This window comes from Silurus meridionalis, chromosome 18 (genome assembly GCF_014805685.1).
Source record: "Silurus meridionalis isolate SWU-2019-XX chromosome 18, ASM1480568v1, whole genome shotgun sequence".
Lineage (NCBI taxonomy): Eukaryota > Metazoa > Chordata > Actinopteri > Siluriformes > Siluridae > Silurus > Silurus meridionalis.
Window position 1 is genome coordinate 6,428,193 of NC_060901.1, and position 10,320 is coordinate 6,438,512.

At 38.0% G+C, this 10,320-nt stretch overlaps 1 protein-coding gene across 9 annotated transcripts in view; it reads left to right on the forward strand.

Annotated features, from left to right (window-relative positions):
• The first annotated feature begins 139 nt into the window (after positions 1 to 139).
• Positions 140 to 10,320, forward strand: part of LOC124401779 (coiled-coil domain-containing protein 136) — a 39,534-nt gene continuing 29,353 nt past the window's right edge. For 2 of the 9 annotated variants that reach the window (XR_006928611.1, XM_046874239.1), the window contains exons 1-2: positions 698 to 714; positions 1,436 to 1,661. Coding sequence is in view for 7 of the 9 variants with exons in the window: in XM_046874239.1 (XP_046730195.1) it covers positions 1,607 to 1,661 (55 nt within the window). In the remaining 2 variants the exon portion in view is untranslated. Of the gene's footprint in view, positions 305 to 697; positions 715 to 1,035; positions 1,160 to 1,219; positions 1,334 to 1,435; positions 1,662 to 6,049; positions 6,184 to 6,767; positions 6,907 to 10,320 lie in introns of those variants that run through there. The other 7 variants (XR_006928612.1, XM_046874235.1, XM_046874238.1 and 4 more) reach the window with 6 other exon arrangements.

A 10,320-nucleotide genomic window follows, 5' to 3' on the forward strand; every position in this document is an offset into this window, starting at 1 on the left:
AAGGCTGAAAGGAAAATGTGGGCCTTTTTATGTGGTGAGAGCTGTTTGAAACAGGAAGTAGCTTAGTTGTGTTTATCTTTAGATAATACACTGACTCTTTACTTGGGCTTCCTCTTAAAACCATGATTGTGTGAATGCTTGTGAATGTAATTTAAATTTGAGGCGGTTGTTTGCTTTTCAACATCCACTGTGTATCTCTGGTGTACACTTATATATTGGAGGCTTTGCAAAACACCTATGTGATTGTTGTTATGGTGACTTTATTGTCAGGACTGGAGCAGTTAATTCTGGAAATTGTCATGAGGTACGTATATACATAGATCGGGCATTACATTATAACATTATGACATTATGAACTGTGAAGTGAATAACACTGATTATCTCTTCATCATGGCACCTGTTAGTGCATGGGATATATAAGGCAGCAAGTGAACATTTTGTCCTCAAATTTAATGTGTTAGAATCATGAAAAATGGGCAAGTGTAAGGATTTGAATGAGTTTGACAAGGGCCTTATTGTAACGCCTAGATGACTGGATCAGAGCATATCCAAAACTGCAACTCTTGTATGATGTACCTGGTCTGCAGTGGTCAGTATCTATCAAACATGGTCCAAGGAAGGAACAGTGGTGAACCAGGGTCACTGATACACCTGGGGAGTGAAGTGTGGTCCGATCCAACAGACGAGCTCCTGTGGCTCAAATTGCTGAAGAAGGTACTGCTTTTAATGCTTAATGCAGCAAAAGGGGGACCAACAGAATATTATGCAGGTTGTTTAACATGTTTGCCCTGCACCTTTGGGTTTGAGTCCCGCTACCCCACAGACATTATAAGCAGACTGTCCCTGTCCATTTGTCCATTGTGTGTTTGTGTGTGTGTGTGCATGCATGCACAATTGTGCTGTGCAATGGGTTGGTGAAGTTTTTATGAAGTAGGGCAGAGTAGAGAGAAAGCATCCAGCAACAAAAGTTAGAATTGAAGGGTTGAGCAGGTTGAGAAAGGTGGAGCAGAAGGGATGAAAGGATGGAAGGACTGAGAGAGAGAGAGAGAGAGAGAGAGGGGGAAGAGGAGGAGACTGGGGAAACGACAGAGAGAGGTAATGAGCATTGAGCTGCAGGAGTATTAGCTGTCAGCCTCCTGAGCTGCAGATCTCATTAAAGGTGAGTACAAGCAAGCTATTTGTGTGTGTGTGTGTGTGTGTGTGTGTGTGTGTGTGTGTGTGTGAGTGTGTGTGTCTGTGTTTGTGTGTGTGCCTGTGTTGCTGCCATGCAGTTGATGTTGCAGTGCATTGTCTTGGCTTTGTCTTGGCAGAGAGACAGGATGAACAGAAGAAGGTAGCTGCACAGAAAGGCTTAGAGAACAATGAGATACATCTTATTAAAAAAAATACTTCCATCTCATGTGTCTATGTGTATGTGTCTGTGTTTTTCATTCAGGATGAAGCGACCATTCAGGCACAGTGCGTCTGGAGCCTAAGGTTTTCTACGAGGCATTTGTGTGTGTGTGTCTTTCACAGTCCTGTGTGGCTGCTCCTGCTGCGTCGGATCCTTCACGTGTGTAGACGTCTCTGATCCTCCTGCCATCCCCCTCACGTTGCTACGACGACCATGGACTGCGGACTGCGTCTGCCTCCTGTCATCGAGGAGGTCATGGACGCTGCAGGTGCGTGTGTGTCCGTGTGTTTGTGTGTATTTACAGGTGCATCTTATGTCTAAAAAAAACAGAAGATACTACTAATAATGGTGTCTCTGTCTCTCTCTTTGGGTCCTTGCTTAGTCGATGAGTCTGCGACTGATGGCTTGAATTCACAGTTAAAGTTTTCTGTTGCGTGGAGATAAATTGTTGACGTGATGCGATCCCCAAACTAGATGAATGAATGGCATCTTTAAGCAGTATTTAATTAATACTAATAAAGAAGAGGAAGGAATTGCAGGAGATCTCTCTCAGTACACCAGAGAGAGAAATTAAAAAATACAGAGAGTCAGCAGGAGAGAGCCAGACGGCCAGTCATTCTGTAGTGACACGTTTCTTGCTTTTGACTCAAAGCAGATGGCTGGGCATGCTGAGTGTGTCATGGTGAAAACTGCACCCGACATTAGAAAAGAAAATATAAAATCGTAAATATCATAATATGCAATAATAAGCTGTAAGCATTTATTCCAGGATTCCAGGGTGCTTAACAGTTAGTCTGCACACAATATGTATGAATGTGTTGTTGTTCCTGTATTGTGTCTTATTGGATTGGGATGCGCAAGAATATCATTAAGCTATAACTACAATTTAAAAGTAAAACACTTCACTCTCAAAGCACATGAAATATTTTCTAGGAAATATTTGTTTGTTAGCACAAGAAATGTTTTCTGGTGCTAATTTGTTTTTGGCTGGTCTTGTATTGCCATCATTCATGTGAGAAATTAACGTTTGTGTGTCACACCGACATCCAAGTGGGACATTGCTGTTCAGATATTTAATAACAAATGTTAGACTGAGGTCCAAAATTGAATACAGATAGATAGCAGATAGTTGACTTAGCTAGCTATCTGAGGTAATGAGTGAGATGTTGTTGAAGGTAACGTTAGCATTAAAATGGAAGATTGGTCCTGGTGTGTTTGAGCAGAGTAAACAGGTGAAGAGTTGAGACAACTAGACAGACTCTCTGTAGGCAGCGATGAAGCGAGGACTAAGTCTAAGTAGGATGTGGAAATTAAACCAATGTATGACTATACCAACATGTATGAACTAAAAAGTCACTCAGAAATTTCATTACTAGATAAATCTTGGATGCAACATGCTAAATTTCAGTGAATTCTCCTTCCATGCTGTTCATTTGGGTCATAGACTCTTGATTTGGTTCCCAGGGGGCTGTAATTAGTTTTTATTAATTGATCAGAATAGATCTTATACTAACTATATCTATCCATATGTAACTAGATTTAGAGGCTAGCATGATATTTTAGCTCTTGTATTGTATTGTACTGTATTGTTTATCAGCTTGCACCATGCCATCTTAAGTTTAACACACAAACATATCCGCCAATTGTTTAGCTAGCTGTGCCAAAACAGGTTATGTTGCCTGAGAGAAAAGGTATCAGATGGGACATCTATCATTTTCTATTTGAGTTGTAACACATTATGTTTCTCAACACACCAAAGCCCCAAACAGTTAATGTTACTATGCTAATGCGATTACAGTGTAATTTTAATCTACCTGAGCCTTTTCTTAGTAATATATGATTATATTTAAGTGAAAATATAATATTCTTGATCAATTTGTCTTATTTCTATTGTCTTTCTACCTTTACATTGTTTGTCTGAACATCTACCTATGCTAGCTAGTTTATCCTGAAAATCATCTGTTGTTTAGTAACAATGTATGTCCATTTGGACACCAGATGTGTCATGCTTATCAAATGATGTCAAGAATCTCAACACAACAATCATATTCCATAGATACACCCGACTAATCAGACATGTCCTTAGTTTGGGTCTTGCTGTTCATTTGGTCATAGACCCATTCTTCGTTTCCCGGGGGGCTAAAAAGTGAGGTGAGGGATGGTAATTAGTTTTTATGGCCCTGAATAGACAACTAGAATAAAAACACATATTCTTCTTTTGTTTAGTACTATTATATAGAAGAAACTATCTAAAAAGAAATAAGGCAAATCAAGCTAACTGACTTGCTGAATATGTAACATTCTTGGTGCTCTTGAACTCAAAACCCTTGTACTTATCCCCTCAGTGGAAAGTGGTAGCTCAATTGTTAAGACTCTAAGTGTTTCTGATTAGATGGAAGTCTCAACCCTGCCAAGCTAAAACTGTTGGGCCCTTGAGCAAGGCCCTTAACCCTCTCTGCTCCAGGGGCACTGGGTTATGGTTGACTCTGTGCTCAAAACCCTATGTGGGATAAAGAATTTCACTGTGCTGTAGTGTATATGTCAATATAAAAGCCTCTTTCTTCCAAACACTGAGAAACAGGAACATCTGAACAGCTGATAAGACAAGATAACATCAGCACAGCAAAGACTGATTTGTTTTTACAGTGACCTTTTGGAAATATAGTGCATGGGTGGTCATTTCCAATTTCCATATTTATAGAATTTTTCTTGTTGATGGAAAGTGTAGGAGTTACTTCTTTTTTTTTTAAACCACTGAGTCAAGAAAGATATTATTAAATCTAGGAAAGTGGATGTTCTTTAGACGAAGTTTTGGGTGACTTTGGGTGCACAGGCATTCTCACTAAGCTATTTATTACTGCTTAGAGCATGGGGGTGTTTCAATATAAACTTTGCCAGGGATGAAGGCAAAGCTCTTTTCTTTTCTTTTCTTTTCTTTTCTTTTCTTTTCTTTTCTTTTCTTTTCTTTTCTTTTCTTTTCTTTTTTTCTTTTAATCCCACATTGAGATAAAGCTCGACTCACACTTTCTGCTCTGTCTTAACCCCATTTGATTTCCATTCCATTCAAATCTAACTGCACTGACATTACACAGATATTACACGGTCGTATCTGAGTAAAATTGCAGAAGAGACGTCTATTGGAAATGATGATACGCTCAAACATGTGAAGGACTAAGGGAATGAGGAAGAGAAAGCTTCGACGTTGTTGTCTTCACTCAGTTTAAGGCAATTTATTTATGATTTAAGTACCAAAATAGCCCTGAACAAATAAACAGGAACCAAATTATTGGATCCAAAACGTCTTACAAACCAACCATTTTTTAATTTTCTAAAAAATTTAATCAGAGGTGGGATTCTTCTATGCATACTGAGGAAATTTTATTTGTAGTTCTATTTTTATAGCTTTTAAGTGTGTAGCCGCTGTTACATAAAGTTTCGTTTGCATGTATCCTACCAGAGTCGCTTCAATTTGTTTTAGTTAGCAGGAGAATTGTTGTTTTCTCCTCTGATTGGTGGTTGGCTGAAAAATTTGATTTTTGTCATTAATTCAACTAGATAATCTTTTTTTTTAATGGCAGCTATGAAGAGAAATTTAGGTAGGCCAAACAATAAAACAAGGTGACTTATAAATCATTGCTAAAAAACAACTACCTGATTATTTTATGATTCTGGTTTTATGATTATCAGAGGCTTTCTCTAGCTGCAGATAGTTTGATTTTAGGTTTTAGGTTTTGCATGCTTGTATCTGTGACATTTGTTGATCAGGATAGATCTTAAACTACCAAGATCTACACTTAGAGGCTAGCATGATAGTTTATAGCATATAGCATATAGTTTACCAGCTAAATTCTGTGATTGTGTTATGCGAGTTTCATTTAACATACAACAATATCTGACTTTTTTTTTTAACTAGCGGTGCCAAAATAGCTTACGTTGCCTCAGATAAAAGGTATCAGATGGAATATGAATAATGTTCACAAGAAGATCAGATTTTTTTTTCTATTTTATCTAACATATTCTTTTTTTTTTTTTTTAAAGCTCCAAACAGTTCGGTTAATGTTAAAGTGCATTGTCTTTCTGCCTTGACAGTGTGTGTGTTAACAACACCATGCTAGCTAGTTTATTTGTCACGCTCGGATCAGGAGTTGGAGACCAGAATGCAGTCAAAACGCTTTATTTGCTTTAGTACACAAAACAGGAGCTTAAGTAGAAGCACAGACTAGAAAACAGGTATAATCCGGAACATGGGAAGTCCAGGGATGATCTGTAGAGTACACTGAAGATCGGACAGTGAGTGAGTGAGAACGGGGACGGGGAGGACATTATTCTGAAAATCATACTGCTCAGTGGTTTAATAGCAATGTATGTCCATTTTCTACAGAAATTATATCTCATGTTCATCAGCTGCTGTAAATGTAAACACAACAATAATATTTCAGACTAATCAGAAATGGCCTCAGTATTTTTTATTTTTTTATTTTTATGTAAGTAGTCATATCTTTTTTATATAGTTTTATATCGACCAAAGTGGAGGTGAACCTGTTTATAAACGTTGACATATTTATCCCAACTAAAAAAACAGGGTCCCATGTGGGCTTCCTTCCTCCCAATCCCTCTGTTTTCCTCTTCCTCTGGGCCTCCCTTCCTCTGCGTAACTCAAGCAGTGTTGTTTAGCTGCTTTATAGAACATTCTCGAAAAGCAAAGACACAGCATCAGGGATATTAGATGATATAATTAAGGACTCTGAGGGCCTAAATGCAGAGAGAAGGAAAATACATAAACTGGGCTGGTAAGTGTTTGATAATAATTGGGTCGACTTTTGAAACTTGTTTTCTTTCCCAGTCTTTCTCTTCTATATTGAAATCTATCACTTGTTCTTTCTTTCTTTCTTTCTTTCTTTCTTTCTTTCTTTCTTTCTTTCTTTCTTTCTTTCTTTCTTTCTTTCTTTCTTTCTCTTTTTCATGCTCTCTCTCATTCCCTGTTTTCTGATTTTGTACATAGCTGGGTTGAAGTGTGCTTTGGAAAATGAGTCATTTTTTGCAAAAACAAGTCTCATTTGTCTTTCCTGTCGTGGCAGCTCAGCTCTGGAGATTTCTAATCAGGAGTTCCTGAACTCTCTGAACTGTGCAGGTGAAAACCTGAAGAACTTTTGGAAATCAGTTTCTTTCTTTCTTTTTTTACATTCTTGTTTGCAATGATTTACACGGAATATAAAGTCTGGATGCACCACCATTATTGAACACAAAGTGTGACATCTATTGCTTTTAGAAGCAGGTGATCATTATCACTGGTAGATCCCACTCCCAGGCTGGGTGGAGAGACTGTAACCATGGCAACAATGTGTGTGTGTGTGTGTGTGTGTGTGTGTGTGTGTGTGTGTGTCGGACATGCTTGCTATAACGTCATACAGTATTCTTCTCTGCATGAGCGAATGAGAGATAGATCGATAAATAGAGAGAGAGAGAGAGAGAGAGAGTGAGAGAGCATTGCTGGATCACCTTAATCATGCAGGGTAAGCACAGTCCTCTTTTGCTTTCCTTCTCTCTCTCTCTCTCTCTCTCTCTCTCTCTCTCTCTCTCGTTCTCAGTTTTCTGTTTCTCTGCTGCTGCAGGGCCTGGATGGAGGTGATGTGAATAATTCATGCCTCTCTTCACTGCACCAGAAATCTGATGCGTTCTCTCTTTTATTCTTTCTTTCTTGCTTTCTTTCTTGCTTTCTTTCTCAACCACAAATTTCTGACACTTGTTCAATATCCTGTCTTTGATTTGCGCACGTTTCAGACTATTTTTTGTGTATTCAGTGTGACCTTTACCCATTTTCTCCGGGCAAAATGAATCAATCTGATACAGAATCATAACATATCAGCAACATGTCGAACAAAATGAGCTCAAATCCAAGCATTTTTCCTTTTAGACACAGGAACGACCTGCTTTTTCAAGCTACATGATATGAGCTAAAGTTTGTGGACACCTGACCATCAGATTCTTATATGCTTTTTTGAACATCCCATTCCACATTTAGTCTTCTCTCATCCCATTCCACATTTAGTCTTTTTTTCTTCTGTCATAATATTCTACAATCTTCTGGGAAGATGTTCCACTTGATTTTAGAGTGTGCATGTGTGCTCACTTACTCAGAAAGGTGTTAGTAAAGTCAAGTACTTAAATAGATGAGGTGAGAAGTCCTGGGGGGAATCAATACTCCATCCCAAAGGTGTTCTGTGGGCGTGAGGTCAGAGCTCTGTAAGCAGGCCATTCAAGATCTTCCACTCTAACCCATGTAAGCATATCTTCATTAAAGCTGGCTTTGTGCACATGGATATTGTCATGCTGGAACAGGTTTGTATCTCTTAGTTCAAGTGAAGGGAAAACGTAATGCTCCTGCATCCAAAGACGTCCTATACAATTGCGTGCCTTCAATTTTGTGGTAACAGTTTGTGAAAGAGCCACATATGGCTGGAAAATTCAGGTGTCCTGATACCTTTATCCCTATAGTGTAGGATGCACTGGATGCATGGCAAGTGTTGTGGATTTCTTACAGGCTTGTAAATAACAGACCTAATTCCTTCATAATTCAGAAAATCTTTGACAGCGCTGTGCTGACAGGGATGTACATTGAGTTAAAACTATGTTTTTTTACTATTTACTTCACGCTCTATTTCTCTTTCCTTCGCTCTTTCCCTCAGCCTCTAAGAGAGAAAAACTTTTGATGAGCTGATATAATGCTTGCACTGTAGTGTTTGCCTGACTTTAATTGCACTTAGACTGAAAACAAGAGAGTGGAAAAGTAGAAAAAATCATTTATATAACACTTTTCCGAAAGCCCAAGCAAGCCTTCCAATGAAATAAATGTGAAAATGAAAATCTGACAGCTAATGGAACAGAATAGTTTTGTGACACTTTTTTTACAATGTAGATTGCAGGGGTGGACAAAGCAGTAGCTCTTCCCAGGAGGAAATAGTTTTCTTACTTTCTCTTGTGTTTCCAGAAGTTGCTTTGTATGTTTAAACTAATACAGTTGGTATAATAATACATTGCAACAATGGCACAGTGATAGTACAATAGGCACCTTATAGTAAAACCTTTTGATGTAATTTGATTTAATTTAATTTTATTACAATGTTTAGTAAAAACTATGGAAACACATTCACCTCCTCTTCATAACTCATAATCTAGTTTATACTTAGTCTATATTAATACATTAACCATTCAAGTGACTTCTGCTTCATTGATGTTACACACAATTGTACAGTACAAAATACAATTTACTTTATATGGACAAAAGTATTGGGACACTTCTCCAGCCATGTGTGGTTCTTCACAAAACTTTAACCACAAAGTCTATAAGCTCTGTATGTGCTTTTTGAAGATCCCATTCCACATTTAGTCCCAAATTGCTGGTATAATAACCTCCACTCTTCTGCAACGATGTTTTAGAGTGTGCATGTGGAGATTTGTGCTCATTGGTAGAGTCAGGGATCTCTTTACTTTTTGCTCATATAGTGTATTTAACAATAAAAGCATGTGGTACTTGAGACCAATTTTATTTGCTTATAGAGCTTTTTATTAATATAAAATTTTCTTTTTCATTTAAGGAGACTGCATCTTTTTTTTTTTAGAGAGAATTCATTATGGAGTTATGAATGAATGGAAAGCAGATGAGCACATGGTCAGCTCACCCTTAAGCATGGCTAATGGAGAGTGGATTGAATGAGCTATAATATTTCATTAATTCAACACTCAGAAAAGTGCAAATATTAAATACATTACATATCCAGTGGACTCCAGAAATTCTTACTCTCTATATGTTATGAAAGGAAGCTAGAGAAAAGCATTAATCGAGACACAGAGGTACCCAGCTTTGCCTGATATTGTTTGAATGCAGGCTGAGTCTTGCCACTGAATACAATTGAACTGCGTGTGCATTTATTTGTGCTTTAAAATAGATTAGTAAGTATAGAGGGTAGTCTGGAGACCTGGTGCTTCATGTGTCTGCATTTCTCTCGTGTCATTCGATATTACACTTAGTTTGAATATCCTGAGTGTGTGTGTCTGTCTCTTTCCTTTCTTTCCTGATGTCTGTTTCCTGATATGTTTTGAGCATTCACATTAAAAGAAGATGTGTGTGATGTACTGCTCTGCAGCAGTCAAATTGGAAATATGAAGATTTGCTTCTGACAGAGGCACCGAGCTCAGTGAACCCAGGTTCATATGTTTGTTCTATGTAGATACTATTATAGGTGTCCTGTCTCCTGGGAGGAATTGCTCTAAGAAGCTTTAGAAGTGTCATCGTAGGCAAGTGTGTATGTAACTGGCTGGTATAAGATCCCATGCTGGGGTTCTCACTCTTCATGATCCATTCTCCCATATCTCTGTCTATTTTCACTGCTGTCTCAGTGTTTCTTTGCTGTCACCCTGTATTTAGCCAGCTGTGTGTGGCCTCACCTCTTCTGCAAGCTAAGCTTATACAGCTCTTATTACACACACACACACACACACACACACACACACACACACACACACACACACAAACACACACAAACACTAAGAGGAGAAAAAAGGCAAATTGCAGTTATCTACAGCTGATACTACAGCTTACTAATCTTCCTGCAATTAGCTGTTGCCATTAGCAACTCTGAGGTCAACATTCAGACATGATGGTTATCTGATGCGCTGAAAAATGCACTTTTTTGCTCAGTTTGGAACCAATTAAATCTTTTCCTTTGCTGTTTACTTTGAGAATCTGTACGTTATCTGATCTGTAAACCTTTTAGTTAAAATAATAATATTTTCCCCTATTTGATGTAAGCCCAAGTGGATTCAGAGCAATAAGGATTTCTATTTCTATTTCTATTATCGATTCCTAATTCGAATAGTAATCAATTTTTTCAATTAGTTTTGTTAAATGAATTGAGGAAGCCTGTGTA